Below are 19,002 nucleotides of genomic sequence, written 5' to 3' on the forward strand. Positions count from 1 at the left end.
CGATGTGGGACGGGGTGTTACAGGTTCAGTTAGAGGTATTCGTAAAGAAGCCCTTACTCCGCACCCATACAGAACATTCAAATGTTCTGGTGTGCTGCTTAGTGCATTGCTCATAATGGAAGAAGACCAGGGATGGGGAGAAGAAGACATTGTAGGGAGAGTTGGCAGGGGGAGAGAGTTGCAGGGGAGAGTGAAAAAATGGAGAAGAAATGGAGAGGAGGGGAGGGTTTTCATGATATTGGGGGGAGTGCTAGTGATAAATAGTGATATTGGGGAGGTTTTCACGATTTTGGGGGGAAAAGAAAAGTAGGAAGAGGGTTTTGGGGGAAAAATTAGGGTTAGGGTTAAGGACGAGGGCAATATCGGAACATTGTACAACTTTTTGGTGAAAAAAGTAACGGTTTCGGACGAAAGGCTAACAGAAGGGGTCAACAGGAAAAAAAACTTTAATGAAGGGGTCTGGCCGTAGTGAGAATTCGTGAATGGGGTGTCCGTGAAAAACGGATAAACGTTAAGGGGTGTTTAGGTAAATAACCCTAAAAAATTTAGGCCTATCTTTTAGCTTAGCGCAAAGCTTGAACAAGGGATAAAAACGTGAGGGATGATATATTACGCATATATATACATATAAAAGGGGAGCACTAGTTTGGTGTCTCCCCATTTGAAGCCCTGTTTTGTTTTCCTCAAATACCCTTACAGTTGTATAACTCTTAACCCAACTCTCAATGGCAAATTCGTATAACAAAAACACAATAACTGCCCATGCACAAATAATCACACACGTTTACCCAATAAAAATAAATAAACTAGCTCACACATCAACCGTGGCTCCTCTCTCTCTCTCTCCAAATCTGGACACAAGAACATAGACAACGCAAGCTTGCAGCAAAACCTTTGGGAAGCAGACCACGCCCCCACCTTCCTTGCCTGCCTCTATTTACGGCCAACTGTGCTCTGGCCTTGACGCTACAACAACTATAGGTGTGTGTGTATATATATATATATATATATATATATATATATATAGAGAGAGAGAGAGAGAGAGAGAGAGAGAGAGAGAGAGAGAGAGAGAGAGAGAGAGGTGATTGTTGTTGCCATCAAACCCCTTCGACGCGCTCCCCGCCCAAAACCATCCCAACGATGTCTCTAGCATCGAAAGCCCTAAGGTAAGCTCCGTCGATTACCCATTTCTTTCTCCTAAATCTACTGTTTTCAATCCTATGTTGGAGTGTTTTTAAATTGCAGATATTTTTTCCCATCTCCACTTTTTAGTGCATTACATGTTTGATAAAATGTCATAGTAGTAAAATGTCATAGTAGTTGGTAGCATAATTTCAAACTTTCCTTTCTTTTCTCTCTTTTTTTTATCAGAATTGTTTCTACATGTTCCATAAGAAACCAAAGAATTGTTTATTGATTTAACTTATTTGGGTACTTTCTCACTGTTTTTCGCCCAAAAAATCTAGAGCTGACTTATCCATGCACACTCCACCAATGGTCATACATTTTTTTGTCTTCTTAGTTCCTTCCTAATCAAATACCCAACAGTAACGTTGGTTTTCTCAGGTATGATTTTTAAAATAGCTACAAATTCCCTCTCTAATTTTGTTTTGCATCTCTCTCTCTCCCCCCTCTCTCTCTTTCCGGTTCATCTCATATCAAAATTATAAAATAGTCCAAATGTAACAAGCTGCCATGGTATTTGATAGTAGTTTTACGATTTCGATATCATCACAACATTTTTTTCTAATACCTTCCCATTGAATCTAGGGACCTGAATTATAACGATTACAAATTCTCACAAAAATAAAAACTGAGACAAAGATCGCAGGTTCATTTTCATTTTTACCCTAAATCATTCATAAATACTATTGCTACTGACATGCTTCTAATCCCCCAACGTATGAGAGAGAGAGAGAGAGAGAGAGAGAGAGAGAGAGAGAGAGAGAGAGAGAGAGAGAGTGAGTGTGTGTGTGTGTGTGTGTTCTATGCACACTAGGAATCAATTCAACTAACCTGATAAACTGGAGATGGAAATGTTGGAAGCGTGGGCGATTGAAGGCAGCGTTTTCGGGGTAGACGATTCAAACAGATGTGAAGGAGAGAGTTGGGGAATAAGGTCGGCTCTCGCAAGAAGAGAGTAGGCACAAGTCTTCAGTGTGTGGGGAGCATAGAGGAGGGGAAGGCCGGAGCAAACCCTAGAGAGAGGGAATGAGATCGTTCGTATATTTGGAGAATGGAAAAGGAGAGAAGGAAAAGGGAAAGGGAATGGGACTTTGAACAGTGTCGTCTTAAACAAAAGGGAAAATTTGTGCAGTCTCATCATGCTTATTATCTTATACCATGTATTGATGATATTGTTTGCAGGTGCCATGTATTGGTAATTTGAAGAGTTGACACCGTCAAAATGGTGATTAAGGCCCGTCCACACCTCCTGCCTGTAATTTTTCCAAGAAAAAACGTTCAACACGAGTGGAAGTGGGGGGGGAACTATTGGCATGCTTCGTTATTTCCGCCACCCTTGCTCACTCAAATTCTCTCCGAACATCTCTAAACCTCCAATCCTGTTTTCCTGCAATTCGTCGCCGCTCTGGCAGTCCCGCATTCTCTCGACGATCGCCGATTAGCTTTCGCCATTCGAAATCCTTCATTTTTTTTACCGTCATTGTTTGTTCAATTGGGTCAGAAATCACAGAAACATAGGTCGAAAGGGACTCGATCTTTGTCCCTCGGTGAAATGTCGTTGGTCCCAAATTTTGGGTCATCTCGAGTTGGTGGGCAATTATCGGTTCCCTTCGGCACAGAGAAGCGTTTGGGCTTCGGTTCCGTTGCGAGGATCAATCGCAATTTGAAGGTTTCCAGGCCGTCTGAGGTAAAATATCAAAAGTTCAACAATCACACACACACACTCGCAAGATATGTCGGATTAGCAGCATTGTTCATGTATTTTTAGTCCTGTCATTTATCAATAGTCCCTCCATCCCAAATTACTTGTCTTGTACGAAAACATGGTGCAAGTTTTGGATAAAACTAAAATTCTTCTGTGCATTTGAAATTTCTTTAGATTAAATTAAAGCACTTGTTCTTCAATTTGGCGTAAAAATATTCAAGAAATTATGCACTAAAGTATTTTAATTTTGGATTCGAAAATTGCACGACTTCTCATGTAGGAGAAGCAATTTGGGGCATGACTGTTTGTTTGGTTTGGTTTGGTTTTGGGATAATGAGTGGAGAGAGATAGGTAGAGAAATGAGAGTAATAACTGGAGAGATAAACCGTGCGCAAGGAGAGGGGTGGGTGGGTCTAGAGACCCAAAACGAATGCAATTTTTTGTTTTACTTTTTGTGACTCAGCTAATCAGGCCAGCTTACCCGTGTTGGGATTTCCCACCACAATGGAAGCACACCACAAAATTAAACAATCACAAAGAAAAGATAAAGAACACAGAATTTAATGTGATTCGGTCTCAATACCTACTCCACAAACAAAAGAGAATTCTAGTATATTGATCAAGTACAATGAGATAGAAAAATATTAATTCTCAAGCCCTCGCTCATTAATATTTTTTATGTCTCCCTAACTCTCACTATATTTTTCTCTCTTGCTCTCACCAATTCTTTATCTCTCTCACCCACCTTAAATCCTGAACACACCTCGGTATTTATAGAGTAGATTGCTGCCTTTGTTTGCTCGGAGAGTAAAAACCAAGCCTTGACGTCCAAGGCTTCCCATTGCCTTGTAATTCCTTTTCCATGAGAATTTCATTTAGGAAAGGACTCTTATTCCCGTAATGAATTCCTCCTTGTTAAGGATTCTGCTAAAGATCATTTCCAATGCAAAAAAGGCTTCCAAATTAATGGCCCCACATTTTCCACATGGGTGGACCATTCCCAACAACCCGCGCATCGACCAATAAAAGAACAAATAAATACACTAATCCGTGCAGCAGACTTCCTAAGCATCTAAACTTTCATTCCTATTTTTCTAGGATTTTTCTGTTTGGTTGAAATTGGTAGAGAGATTTGTGGGGGAGGTGGGGATGTGGGTAAGTTGGGTGTGATAGCCAAAATTGAAAAAAGAAACGAGAAGAAATAATTTTTTTTTGCAAGGGTAACTCATACAGACGTATTCCTGTGCATTTCCATCCCCTGGAATTAAGCCTTGACCACAAGACTCAAATGAAGCAAATCATAGTAGAACTCCCAAGTGACATCTTCTTGAAAAGAATTAGACTGCTGCACCAAAAACTGAGATCCCACTTGGCTTCCCAAGTTCTTTTCACCTAAGTGACATGAACACTGGATGAATCTTTGTAGGTGGTGGAAAACCCAAATGGTAGGCCCTGTTCCCAATTCCTTTAAGAACTAGAAATGGGCCATAGAACTGTGGAGAGAACTGCTTATATGATTGTAACTCAGATAAATCCAATCCCCAACATGGAATCTCTGTGTCCTTTGCTTTTTACCCATTTGCTTCATGCAATTCTAAGCTTGATTGGGAATTTGGGATGCTCTTTAAGAAGAAGTAGCCTGTATCATGTCCCCCTATTGATCCACAACAGCCTCATCAGAAAACCAAAGAATGTGGTTGATATAAGAAGGAGGCGGTTGATGATACACAACCTGATAAGGGGTTACCTGAGTGGAGGAATGATAAGTGGTGTTGAACCACCATTCAGCAAGAAGAAGGCAAATAACCCAATCCTAAGGCTTGTCCCCTGTTATACACCTGAGATACACCTTCAAGAACCTATTCACAATCTCAGTTTGTCTATCAGTTTGGGGTGATATGGTGAGCTTGAGCACAAAGTAGTGCCTTGAAGTCTTAAAAGTCCCTGCAAAGGATATTGATAACCACAACATCCCTATCAAACACTAGGGGAGGGCATTCCATGAAGTCGGAGCACTGTGTTCATGAAAACTGAAGCAACATTGACCCTAGAATAGTGGTGGGGTAAGGCCATGAAATGACTATATTTGAAAATCCTGTCCACCACAACAACAATAACCTTTTCTTAGTTGGAGAGGGGTAGCCCAGGTAGGCCTTCGATAAGGTCCATTGATATATCAGTCCTTATCCCATTAGGAATTGGTACGGGTTGGAGTAGCCAGGCATGGGTATGGTCTCAGACTTCAGTTTTGTTTCTTTGGCCCACATTTCACAGTCAGCCACTACTTTGTACACCTGTTCCGTCTTTTTGTCGTAGAAGGACCTCACTACTTTCTCGTATGTTCTTTCAGAGCCTGAATGTCCACCCACAGGGGTACCATGGGTTTGTTGGTGGGTAAGAGTCCTGAGAGGGGGGAAGGATCCTACTTCCAACCTTCCCTTATAAGTCACAACCCTGGATTTGAACTCAGATCACCGTGTATGTCCACAATAGTGACTTGTGTTTGGCATGTGTTCTGGGGCCTTCTCCAGGTGTAAGTGGGCAATTAGCATGAGTAAAATTGGAGTGCAACGTACAACCCAAACACTGATCGAATATACATGCCCCAGTTGTCGAATTCACAAACTTAGCGTTTGTGCTGCTAGTATGACAGTATCCGCAATCTCTGTTTTTCATGGATGGTTGTGTATTGAATCAATGGTACTTGAATTCACTGCAATCTTCTATTGTGTTAATACAGTTAAGATGATAAGACGAGCTTTAGTAATGTAGCTGATTGATGCGTAGAGTACATCGATAGATAAATTGATAGGACAGTAGGATTAGTATCTTCTTTTGTTCTCCGAGCTTCTTTTGGTTTTCGTCAGGCTTGTATTTATAGTTGCGCAGCATAGCTTGGGAACCAGAAAATGGCCTCCAGCAAGCAGCAGAATATAAAAACCCCGTGACATTGCAGACTAACATCTTGTAAGATAGTGCTTCTTCAGCAAACCCATAATTGGTGTTCTCCCTTCGAACTGTGAAAAAGGAGCAAAACCAGACAAACCGGTGCAAACCGTACAGCTTTGCGTGCTTCACTCTCTTGTACTTTGTGCTTCTTCAGCTTGTACTCTGACATATTTTACTCGAAACTTACTTTACATTTTCCCTCGAATACGAACTCCAATGAGCTTAATTGAAGCAGAGCCCTAAGTTGAATTACCATCAAACTTTAGTACACAACACTCTCTAGAACCTAATGCAAACAAGTTCTTGTTGTATTTTGGTTCTAATTCTGCTTTACTTTATTAGGGATCATGAATGCTTTCAAAGTTGCAAGAATCAAGTTCTTGTCTGTCGAAAATGCATCCATTAAGAACAGCTATTCCTAATGAAAGTACGAACAGCCGGATATGGTTTTTCTAACCATGAGATTAAGAAACAATACAATACAAAGTCCAGTTTGTGTAGACTAATTGAATGAATTGGTTATACAGTTATTTGATACTCCATGTTGATCTTGCTGTCGTGATTTTTTATTCTATTTTTATCTGCTGCAGGATGGTATATACTACATCTTCCCATCTTCTCTTAATTATTCAAGGAAGGTTGCCAAAGGCCCAAAAGTCCGGATGAATTTAATAGATGAAAATCTTGCTCGTGGAATAGATTTTGTCAGGCCTTCTGATATCCTGGTAATTGAAACTTCCTGTTTATGTTATTCCAGTTCGAAAAAAGAATTGTCAAGCTGCAAAGGCATGGGGAAGCTTGATTCGTTTTAATTGTATTTCCGTCTGTCAGTTGAGTTTCTCTATCTATTACTTAAATATTTCTTAATGCAGGCGTATGATCTTGTTCAGGGAGCACATGTAAGTCTCATCTCTCTCCCTTTTTTTCGGTGCTTCGGAAAGTTAAGTTTCATCTTCTGCATTTTCCTTGTTGAAGAGAAATACAGTTCTGCTGCCAATATCCTAGAGCTTTTTTTCTTGACATATCTGAGGCATAACATATTTCTATAGCCTTTCTTGCATGGTTTGTAGCTTTCACGTGGTGATTTCACCGGTTTCCAGCATACTTGTCAGCGTATAGTTCTCTCTTAAAGATTTTTCTCCTTGTTGACATGCTTTCAGAAAGTTCAGATGTTACAATTTTGCTGACTTGTCTGGTATGCCTTCAAATGTATAATATATTTTTGACACGCAGCTTTATAATACTGCTTTATTGAAGTTACATAGACTCAAGTGTCAGATTGCTTATTAATTCTGTCATATTTCTGGGGAAGGTCTATGTAATGAGCTGCAAATGGCTTTAAGCTTACTGATTTCACTATTGATATGATTTGATTAGATTACTTTTAGTACTGTTTCTGGTATGCAACAACGAAGGATGGAAATATATTAGTTGATCATGATTGGGCGACAGTTGATGTTGGTAAACATGTAAACTGCTGCATGGTTGAACTCCATCTCTTTCCGTTGGATTAGAATGTTCCCAGTTTTCATATGTTGTTTTTGGGATGTATGGTCATACTTTTTTTTTTGGTCATCACCCTACGTATTAAATTAAAGCATGGAAAAGGTTAAGTGAAACTTCTCGACGGGACTTTGGAAGTCGGAAAGAAGCTTTTTCTCACCTGCATAGCTCAATACTTTGTTAATCATGCATAAGGTAGGAGCGTTGATAATTTTGTGAAGAAAGAAATTAGGCAAGCAGAGAAAAGTGTATGTGCTCTGACACATTGGGTATTTTGGGTTTAGCATACTTGTGCATTCGAAATTTGAAGGTGTCCTGATCGAACTTATAAGTGGGATGTGTGTAATCTTGTGGTCAATATGCAGAACATGTGACATAGAAAGATATTTTACTGCGGAAAGTGTTGCAAACTTTCTTGTTGCCCATTTTGATTTGACTCGTTTATGAAAGCAAACTATCGGTGCACAGGTAAGATGGAGCTATATCTTGGACAAGTCAGTATGTGATCCACCACCAACAGCTGTTCTCCTTCATGGCATTCTAGGTTGCAGGAAGAACTGGGGTGGGTACTATGTTTTCCTATGTTATCTTGTTTGATTATTTAAAAGCAATCCTCATTTCATATCTCTCCCCAACTTTTTAAGATAGATTCCATGATAAATACGTTCACCTTCCCCGTGTACCATACTCTCAACTTACCGATATTCCTGAAATTAGCTACTGTCAACTATTTCTGTTGTGCAAGCGCAATGCTCACAAATCTGTCTTCTTCTTTGTTTTTTATGAAGTAAAAAGTGATTGATCTCTTGTTAATGGCATTTGAATTTATGAATGTTAGTTTAACTTTGTAGTTTTTAGTTTTACTAGTCATTTATGGTATATTTACTGATTTACATCATTTTTATGTTTGATGGGAATGAGTTTGCTCCTTGCCCTCTTGTGAGATCTGTTCTAAATCTATTTCCTGAATTCAAGCATTAGAAAACCTCTTTGGCAGAGATTGTTTGAAAAGTTCTAAAAATTGGATGTTTCTGAAGATGATATCAACTTTCAGGAATGAATATAAAGTAATGTTAAACTTCTTAATCTAACAGGAACCTTTGCTCGAAGACTGGCACATGAATTTCCCACATGGCAGGTACATTCCTGTGAATATATGTTTAGTTTTTATTTTTCATGCTTCAAATTTCATGGCTGTGAAGAGATTTCATTTGTTCGATACTGTGTTTTTGTTTTCGTGTCTTTACCTCTCTCTCTCTCTCTCACGATTTTCCCTACCTGTATTCTTTCTTCCACCGTTTCTTGACCAAGTAGATAATTCATATTTTTGATACCAGATGTGAACCTCTTCTTTCCTTTTCCCCTTTTCGTTTATCAAGTATTACCCTTGAACTTGTTTCTCAACTGGTACTCAAATGCTATACCTCCCCGAGGCCCACTCCAGTTAGCTAGTTGCTGAAATTCTGTGCAATTCATGATAATGATCCTGCTTAACATTGGCGATATTTCCTTAAAGCTTTATAAGACAAACTTTTTGTTTCTAACTTGGTTGAATAAGCATAATCCTTTCTGGCGGGTATTATTTTCAGCTGTCTTTCTATTTTCTGTGAACACTGGGTTTTTGTTCCTTTTTCCTCCAGACTTAGTATATGTACACTATTGGAAAAACTTGGATGAAGTAAACTTCTACCGGCGGATATGCTCATTGGGATAGCTGAGATATTCACCATAACGATAATTACCGTTGATTGCATTATGTTTTCCTTAAAAATCATTCATGTATATTGTAATGGTTTCTTAGTTGGAGCATGGTATCACTAGCTTCATTTACCTTGAACTGATTTCAATTCTGCGGTGTACGTATTGAACACATCAAGTGAAACAAGCAATTGACATTTTCAGATGTTAAATTTATTAGGGTAAACTATAGTTAACCCCCTCTAACTAAGCCTCGCGTGCACTTTGCCCCCTCTAACTTCTTTTTTTGGCACTCAACCCCCTCTAACTAACTGAAATTCAAACGGTCATAACTTCTTCGTTCGACATCGAAAACATGCAAATTATATATCAATTTCGAGGTCTTGAAGTCAGCTTTCTAATGACACCGAAATCACATCACGATTCAAAGCACACAGAAAGTTATGATCAAAAGAGTAAGGGCTGGTAGACAGAAAGACCGTTTTGATCATAACTTTCTGTGTGCTTTGAATCGTGATATGATTTTGGTGTCATTAGAAAGCTGACTTCAAGACCTCGAAATCGATATACAATTTGCATGTTTTCAATTTCAGATGAAGAAGTTATGACCGTTTGAATTTCAGTTAGTTAGAGGGGGTTGAGTGTCAAAACAAAAAGTTAGAGGGGGCAAAGTGCACGTGAAGCTTAGTTAGAGGGGGTTAACTGTAGTTTTCCCAATTTATTATTGCGTGAACAGTTATGGCGACTTTTATTGATTTGATTGACATCTTGTTACTCCAAAAGACAACAAATAATATGCTTTTATTGCATCTTGTAGCCAAGTCTTCCCTGGTTGTCATCTTATCACTTCGGGGCTACTTGTTGCTTTCTTTTTCTGGTTGTCACCATGTTGTATGAGCAACATATGCTTTCTTTTTTGAAATTGAAGTGATGCCCAGTACATCACAATACACAATCAATCTGGTGAAGAGGGCACAATACACAATCAATTTGGTGAGGAGGACCATAATTTTATGATAATTTTGTCATGCAAATCTTTGAAATCCAATAAAAGACAAGATTTGGGTTTTCTAGGACCAGTAAGTGATATAAAGTTAGTTGGACACATTAGCTGAATACTTCACCAAGGAAGTATATTGGTAACTTATAAAAGAGAAGAAAATAACAACTAAGCTATTGTATGATCATGAGTTGGCAAGCACAAATTAGTGAGAAGCCTAGAATCAAGGTTATATGCCCCCTCTTGCACCACTGCTCTTCTAATTGAAGAATTATCATCATTGGACTTTATCCTTCTGTCTGTGACTTAAAGTAGTCTGCTTTTATGCCGAAGATTCTTTCATTGTATTTTACTATTGTGGAAACCTATGATGCACGGACACGGGAATTCCTAAAAAAATGGGTACACGGACACGGCGGGGGACACGCCATGTGTATATTTATTTATTTATATATATAAATAAATATAGTTTGTCCCAGAATTTTTTAAAAATTACGATTTGGACCCAAATTTTTTTAAAAAAATTACAGTTTGGCCCCAAATTTTTTAAAAGAATTACAGTTTGGCCCCTTCTATGTCCCCATCAGTGCCCCCCCATGTCCCCATAAAAAATTTAAATTAAATTATGGGACGCCACGTGGCGTGTCCCATACGTGTCCCCGCTGTGTCCCCGTGTCCGACATTGCGATACGTCGACCTCTAGAGGTGTTGGTGCTTCATAGGTGGAAACTCTTTCTTTCTTAAAATCCCAAGTAACTGGACTTTTTTCCGTCTTGGGAATTTTTGTGGCTATTTGTCCTTTGTAATAGGTAGGAGGAAAATGGCACATTCGGCCATGTTAACGTATAAATTGCTACCACTTAAGATTGTTTAGACACCCCAATTTAGACCTTCTAAGTGTCTTTAAGCTCCCTGATGATGAAATAGATTGAAACATCCTTGAAAGCTAGAAACATTGCTCCTTCTGCTTTTCAAAACAAAGGAATAAGACTCTTCAAAACAACCTTAGCATACATTATCATTTAGTACTTTAAAACCCCTTTTTATCAATATAAGGCGGGCCTCGGGCCAATTTTAGAAGAGGGAGATAAGTCCGTTTTATCAAAATAACTTATTTCCCGATGCGTTGAGGGTAGAATGGGCACATCTTTTAAAGTACAAATGATAATGAAACGAAACCAATTGGGTTTGAAAGTTAACTCAACTAGCTTTTCAACGCTTAAACCACGTGCGAAACGGAGTTTGGAAGTGCCGGGGCAGACCCACGAAGTTTCGTCTACTGTGCAGTCAAACTTGAGCGCTCAGGTCAAACCTAAGCGCTCAAGTTTGACTTGAGTGCCCAGGTCCACTCTTGAGCACCTAAGACCACTCTTGAGCGCTCAGGTCAAAGATTCTCTGCAATTGTCAGGCAAGTCTGTGAGGCATCTTTCTGCAGGATGCTATCCTGCGCAACAGCTTAGCAGGCGCTTTCTGTTGCTTCAAGACCACATTTTGGGTCTCCCAAGCCTTGACCAAAGTTTAAGATTGCCCAAAAAACTCCTATAAATACATACCTTGTATTTGAAGGAGAGGAGGGAGCCATTTTGTAAGAAAGAGATTTTCTGTGTGAAAAGAGAGAGAAAGAAACCATTTTCCTGCAGAAAACTTTGTTTTTAAAGAGAGAGTTGAAAAACAAGCTTTCAAAGTCAAGTTTTCAAATCAAAACACCACCAAAGGCCTTTCCACACTCCAAAAACCTTTCACCGATTCAAACACCTCAGATTTCCCAAACAAAACAGCCATCAACCACTGTTTTTGAAGCATCCATCCACCAAGGAGCAATCGTTTCAAGCAAAACAAAAGGTAGAAAACCTTTTAAAGTAACTGTTTTCTCAATCTGAGGGGAGCCACTGGGCTCAAGTTTATTCCTCATACTGACTTTGAGTTCAGTCGGCCTTTCATGGAAATCAAAACAAGAGGACAAGACCTCTGCACTCAGAAACATTCTTGAGCACTCAAGAACATTTCAGAGCGCTCAAGTCCATATCCTTGGGCTTTCTGGTCAGATCAATACTAGATAAGCCCAGGGTGTATTCTGTTTAGTTTCATGACTTTTAACATTTTGTTTAGTTTCTGAAAACATTCTAAAACCTCCTATTTCCTCAAATCTCAATGGTTATTTGCTTTCTCTTTTCAAATCACTAGTTCATTTCAATACTTGCATCTTTTGATCAATTTTCAAAACTGTCCTGAGCCTCACACCTGAGCGCTCAAGACCAGTTCTTGAGTGCTCAGGAGTGGAGGTAAGCGCTCAAAAAGGTTTCAACACCAACCTCTGTTTTGTTCACTATAAATATCATTTTCAAGATTATTATAGTTTCTGGGTGTGCACTAGTCCCTCCAAAGCCCAAATTAGTTGTTTCAGAGCCTGCTTGCAGGTGGACCTGATTCTTGAGCGCTCAGGTCCATAGCTGAGCGCTCAAGAGTAATGTAACAGTCTTCTGTTTTTGTTTCATATTTCGTCGTCTCATGCCTGTTATAACTGTACACTGTTCACATGCATACACATAGTGTGTTTATAGTTTTTAACCCCCTTTATTGTTTCCCCTTCTCTATTTGATTAAAGTTGAAAGACAAAAATGGTTTTAAAGTCCCACAAGCACTAAGTAGAGATCGACCCCCGCGTCGGGCGAGAGGGGTGCTGTAAAACCCTTCCCCTCTCGTAACCTAGCTCCCGAACCAACGTTGTCTCTGATTATGACGGACAGTAAAAAAGAAACAAAACCTTTTTCCAAACAAAAAGCATGGATGTCAGTCAAATTCGGTTCCTCGGGTGGCAAACCACTAAAACCCGGGTGGCGACTCCGAATCGAATGTGCCGTTGCGTTTTTCCTCTCAAAAAGAAAAAGACAGCACTCTCCGGGGTGGGAAGCCCACAGATTGACCCAATCTGAAAGGAACAGTCATGTCGCCACTTATTGAGTTATGCTTGGAAATATATGTTAATACCAGAGACTATGCAGGCCTTTCATATGTTAGCTTTGAAATTTGATGAATGGTTATTTTAGTTTGTTACTTTGTTCGCAACCTTCTTGATCTCAGATTGTGATTACACAGTTTCTCTTGGTAGACCTGCGGTGCCATGGTGATTCAGCAGCAATCAAGAAGCGGGGTCCCCATACTGTTGCATCAACTGCTCTTGACATCTTAAAGCTTGTGTGTAATTCTTGCCATCAGCTACTGCAGATATGCATTGATTTATTCTCCCTTTGTTCTGGATTAGCAGGATCTAAAAGAAAACACGCTCTCAAGTCTTTGCATCCCATGTCCATGGGCTATCAGCTGATTAGGCATATCATATTCTTTTTGAGTCTTGCTCTTTTTCTATTTGTTCCCTCCATAAAGTTTTTTTTTTTAAGGTAATCATGGTTGAGTTTCATCAAGTCATCATTGTGATGGAATTTTTTGTCTGTTTGCAATTATTTGGCGACTGAGTCGTTTGTTAACCAATACGAGATAAGCTGTGCCATATTGGGGACACTATGGCTGTTATAACTTTAAATTACCTAGATTAACTCAGGTAGAGAGTAGCACCTACATTATTTTGCTGAGTTATTAATTAGGTAATATCTTGAGGTTCCGTGACAGAGTATCATGCTGTATAGTTATGGCAATTGATAAGTGCTCATGGTTTTCAAGAGACTATATGTAAAGCATCTAAGTCACGAGTTTGTCAACGGGGTGTGAGTGCGGAAGCACAGTAGTGACAATTGGAAACTGCCTAGGATGAGCGTTTGAGAGTGACAACATATTCCCTAATATATAGGAGTTGTATACTTTTTGTGTTGCTTGTGTTGCTGTGTTCAGATTTCATTTTTTTCAAAATAATAATAATAGTACTAGAAACGCTTGAACATTATGATTTCAGTTGGATCAGTGGAGAGGCCTATGTTTTTTATCCCCTACTTGTAGGTTCAATTCTCATCATCATCATTTTTGAACTTGATTTTTGATATTCTCACTATGCGCATTGCATAATCCACGTTGCTTAGGCAACAATACAGCCAGTCGTGTGGCTAGATAGCCTTGTGTAGAAGAATCCGTGCATATAGTTGAAGTCCATGGACTAAATATCCCGCCCTAGGAAAACTGGATTCCCAAATCCCAGGGGAATTCCCTGAAAGTACAGGTATTCAGAGTTTTGAGTGTGGGTGCATTATCCCATGAATACAAATTGTAGAACGAAGTAGAGCATTATTACTTTTAGTCTTCCACTATGAAGGAAGGTTCATGTTGTTTTCATGGAAACATGCTTGTACCTGCAGATTCATTGAATTCTTACGTAGTTTCTCTTACATCTCCACTGCAATATGCAGATGTATATTTGCTCCTCTAGAATACAAAAACCCTCTGATGTGGGGTTAGAGAGACCCCTGCTGGATGATTATATGTAAAAAATTGAATGCACCCCTTTTGCTGTATTGACTTCATTGTATATTGACGAGTTCCTAAATAGTTTTTTCTCTGGAGTAGCTTGGGAAGCTTAAACTGACACCTCGAGTGTTAGTTGGTCACAGCTTTGGAGGAAAAGGTATTTTAACAGTCGTTCTTTATGTAGTTAACGAGCATGACAGATTTCTTTTACAACATAATATTTTTTTACAGAAGCCAAGTACTTTATCTAATCCCATTTTTTATGCAGTTGCCTTGAGCATGGTGGATCAAGTTGCAAAGCCACTGGCACGACCTGTCAGAGTAAGTATGCAGATTTCTTCCAAATCCACAAAGAGCTTTTGAGACTTCAAATTGCTTTAGATAGTTAACAACTGGATTCGTAGTAAGAGATTAGAGAGAGAAGAAAAATGACTTGTAAAGAGGATACAGTAACTTAGTGTTCTCTCACTCATATGTGCTTTTATCTCCTCATGGTTTCTATCTCAGTAGACACATCAAGATGGTTTTGGTTGGATTCAAAATCTACCCTTTAGACAACTTACCCATCGGACAAAAACTCGACATTCCATAAAAACTCATTTCTCTTCAAATCCACCCATTTCCACCGTCACAGTTTCCTCTGACTGCCGCATGTGTCCCACCCCTTGTTGCCACCGCCGCCATCCCCATGCCCATCCATTTGCAGCAAAGAAGCCACTCCCCAATTCTCTACCGCCACACTCATCCCCATCCTAGCCACCTTTCTCGTCCGCAAACGCAACCCAACAACCACTCCTGCCCCTAGTTGCAGGGATTGTGCATAATGGGGTCACTTCCGACACAGGAGGGCAGATTTGCGCTCCCAAGGAAGATTCATGACTGGAGCACGAGTCTCTCTAGATAGGAGTGCGATCCGAAAGAAGATGGGAGCAGGTCGAAGATGGAGGGAGAAGAATGAAGGAGGAGAGAGAAGATCAACTATAAAACTCAGATCTCTGATGCCTGTTTCTTTTTCTTTTTCTTTTTCTTTACCCTGGTTTCCTTCTTATTTTGCAGAGAGAGGATACGAGCATATGAGAAAATAGTTAAAAACTTAAATGAGGAGAGAGAGAGAGAGGGTGGGAGGCCCTTTGCACTTTATCTTCGTTTTTTAAGTGAATGGGAGGGAGAGGGAGGAGGAGAGAGAGAAGGGAAGGCCTTTTTAGATCCGCCGTAGACATTTAAAAAAAAACAGAAGTGCAAGGACCACCGCACGGCCACCGCATGCCGTGTGGGACCCACTCCGGGCCCCAAAAAAATACAGAAAAATATCCATAAATCAGCTCCAACGGATACCAGTAAGTATATCTTCTGAATTTCTTGGGGCAAAACGTGGTGGTCCTAGACATTGTGTAAAAAAAAAGAGTTGCAGCCTTTTGACTTTTCAACTTTATATGCTAGTCTTAATAACCCTGAATTTTTGGAATGTAACATAAATAACCATTACGAAAATGCCATTTATACAAAGTGATAAGGATGGCAGACAATCTAAGAAAGCAATCTCAAAAGGTTATTGATGTTTGAGAGGAAATGCTTAGGGTGTTAATTAACCCAACACAAGTATTTATTATGAAGTGTGTGAGTACAAAGCTACACAAAGTCTAAATTACCCTCACTCACTTATACTAATACATAACTTATATCTTCTAACACTCTCCCTTAAGCTGGAGATAAATATCACTAAGTCTCAATTTGTTACACAGCAACTCTAGCCATGGCTTGAAAACTGTTGTAGTAAATATGTCAGCCAGCTGGGCACTACACATGAAGGCAGTAGCTTCCCACCACTAGCTAAATTCTCTCGTGCAAGATGGCAGTCAACTTAAATATGCTTAGTCCTCTCATGGATGCAACGCGAATTGTTGCTTGATTATCAGAATATAGATTTATAGGCAATTGCCCACTGAATCCTACCTCCTCAAGAGCGCACTCATACAATCTCTCATGTCGTGTGAGCCATGGCTCTGTACTTTGCTTTTGCATTAGATCGTGTCACCATTGTCTACTTTTTAGTTTTACAATTGACAAGATTTTCACTTAGGAAAACGCAATAATCCTGTGTGTATCTCCTGCTAGATGGTCCTCTTGCTCAATCGGAATCAATACAAGTCTCAACATGTAAGTTTAACAGACCAAGTCCTCGATGTGCCTTGAATACTCCACAATTCTTGAACCTCTCAATGCGGAAGAGGAGAAGCAGAAAAGCAAACTCACAATACTAACTGCAAATGACGTGCAATGGTAAGATAATTTAGCTTACCAACCAAGTGACGATACTAATTAGGATTAGAAAACAACCTTCCCTGATCAATACAAAGTTAGACGTCGGGATCCATAGGGGTCTCAACAAGTCTAGTCCCCAACAAACCAGTCTCCTCCAGAATATTCAACACATACCTTCGTCGAGATAAGCTAATACCATCTTCGGATTGCGCCACTGCTATATCCAAGAAGTATCGCAAATTTTTCAAGTCCTTAGAATTATAATGACACTATAAAAAACCTTTCAACTCATCAATGCCTCATTGATCATCACCTGTAATGATGATATCATCAACATAGACAATTACTAATACCTTTCCCTGGTTAGACGTGGGAGAGAATACATGACGATTAGACTGACATCGATGCCTACCAAATTGCAAAACGGCATCACTAAACTTGCCAAACTAAGCTCTAGGGGACTGCGTAAGACCGTGCAGTGCTTTGCGAAGACAACACACTTGATTACGCTCCCCTCTAAGCAAAAAATTTGGGTGATTGCTCCATACAGACTTCTTCCTAAAGATCCCCACAAAAGAAGGCATTTTTACATCTAAATGAAATAATGGCCAACCAAGATTGGCCGCGAGAGAGATAAGAAGACTCTGAAAACTTTATATCCATCTCAAAACCAATTGGCAATGAGAGGAGAGGCCGTCCAGGCTCATATACTAGTTTTTGAGGTGTTAATTAACCAATGTTGGACAAATTTTAACACTCCCCCCGCACATGCGACCCCTGATTCGCACGTGGAGAGGTCAACAAAGGATCAAAGCATATGGATCACAACAAAACAAAGTGCAACTATGACACATATAAAGGGGAAAAGCCTCTAAAAACCTAGCTCTGATACTATGTTAAAGCATCTATCTTAAAACCAATTGGCAATAGGTGGAGTAGCATTTAGATTTTATTAACCAATCTTTGGTGGCTTAGATAATCGATGTGGGATAAAGTCTAACACTCCCCCTCACGTGCAGCCCAAATGCACGTGGAGGTATGAATTGAGGAGACCAGGAGATTTGACTCGGGCTTTGAAGACTCGACCACATGAGGTGAGGCCACCCAAGACCAAAACTTAGCTCTGATACCATGTTAGATTTCTTGGAGGGTTCTGACCTAAAATCAATTGGCAATGAGTGGAGAGGTCCTAAATGTTATTAAGTGATCACTCATTCCACTCCCATGCAATGTCGGACTCTATTTCCTTAACATCCCCCTTCACGTGTAGCCGCGTTTGAGGTCTGTCACGTGTAGCCTCTTTTTTGCATCTATCACTGTGCAACCTTTTTGCTAGTCTGTCATTGCGGGTGTTGGTTGTGACATTTTATTTTTAAAATGTGGGGTGGAATGAGTCCCACTCTGATACCATGTGAAAACTTTATATCATCTCAAAATCAATTAGCAATGAGAGGAGAGGCCACCCGGGCTCATATACTAGTTTTTGAGGTGTTAATTAACCAATGTGGGACAAATTCCAACAAAGACAAACAGAACCAAGCTTGGGAATGGGAGAGAGTCTCCACATAATCAAAACATATGTCTGAGTATTAACCTTTAGCAACTAGGCGAGCTTTATAGGACATTGAGCAGACTTCCTAATTTGTATTTTCAGATTAGTAGAAAAATCTTATTTTTTTGGAATTGTCAAGCATAAAAGGTGGAGGTTCATGTCAAGATGGATTAGCATAGTAGTCTAAAACCAGAGCAATGATGATGTCTGGCAAGGTAGTACACAAGTAGTCTGATACTTAGGGTGCCGAGAATATGTCTTCAAATTAGTCTTATCCTATAATCCACCAAGGTCTTGTTACTTCTTCTTGATGGACTCTTCCATATGCTCTTAATTCTGACTAGGTAAAAGGAAAGAAGACCCCTTGGAGTCTTGGTGGTAGGGATGTCAAAATGTTTATGCCATCCACCTTTGTAGGACGACTTTGAAGTCATCTCGAATAGTCCCAACTTGACTCGACCAGGTATCCCCACTGCCTGTGAAAGCCTTGCTATTTTCCTCCATGTCAATGACAGAGAGTCGAACACCTTAAACAAAAAGAATGACCCGACTCAAATCACACATCAATCAGATCTGTCCCATAACTAATTCAATCAGCTATCCATCTCTCAACTCGAGGAAATGTTAAAAGAGTTAAAAGATTTTTGCCTGGAACTAAATTATTAGTGTAGCAAACCGCCGAGGAGATTTGCTACACTAATAAGTACTGATGAGATCCGATTGTTGGTTGATGTA

The 19,002-nt window shown here is 39.7% G+C and overlaps 1 protein-coding gene across 4 annotated transcripts in view; it reads left to right on the forward strand.

Moving 5' to 3' along the window:
- Positions 1 to 2,460: 2,460 nt before the first annotated feature.
- Positions 2,461 to 19,002, forward strand: part of LOC131316174 (uncharacterized) — a 35,053-nt gene continuing 18,511 nt past the window's right edge. For 3 of the 4 annotated variants that reach the window (XR_009197022.1, XM_058345455.1, XM_058345454.1), the window contains exons 1-8: positions 2,464 to 2,872; positions 6,430 to 6,564; positions 6,712 to 6,738; positions 7,811 to 7,904; positions 8,437 to 8,480; positions 13,137 to 13,235; positions 14,553 to 14,610; positions 14,722 to 14,774. Coding sequence is in view for 3 of the 4 variants with exons in the window: in XM_058345455.1 (XP_058201438.1) it covers positions 2,738 to 2,872; positions 6,430 to 6,564; positions 6,712 to 6,738; positions 7,811 to 7,904; positions 8,437 to 8,480; positions 13,137 to 13,235; positions 14,553 to 14,610; positions 14,722 to 14,774 (645 nt within the window). In the remaining variant the exon portion in view is untranslated. Of the gene's footprint in view, positions 2,873 to 6,429; positions 6,565 to 6,711; positions 6,739 to 7,810; positions 7,905 to 8,436; positions 8,481 to 13,136; positions 13,236 to 14,552; positions 14,611 to 14,721; positions 14,775 to 19,002 lie in introns of all 4 variants that reach the window. The other variant, XM_058345456.1, reaches the window with a different exon arrangement.

Source organism: Rhododendron vialii, chromosome 2a (assembly GCF_030253575.1).
Source record: "Rhododendron vialii isolate Sample 1 chromosome 2a, ASM3025357v1".
In the NCBI taxonomy this organism is placed as follows: domain Eukaryota; kingdom Viridiplantae; phylum Streptophyta; class Magnoliopsida; order Ericales; family Ericaceae; genus Rhododendron; species Rhododendron vialii.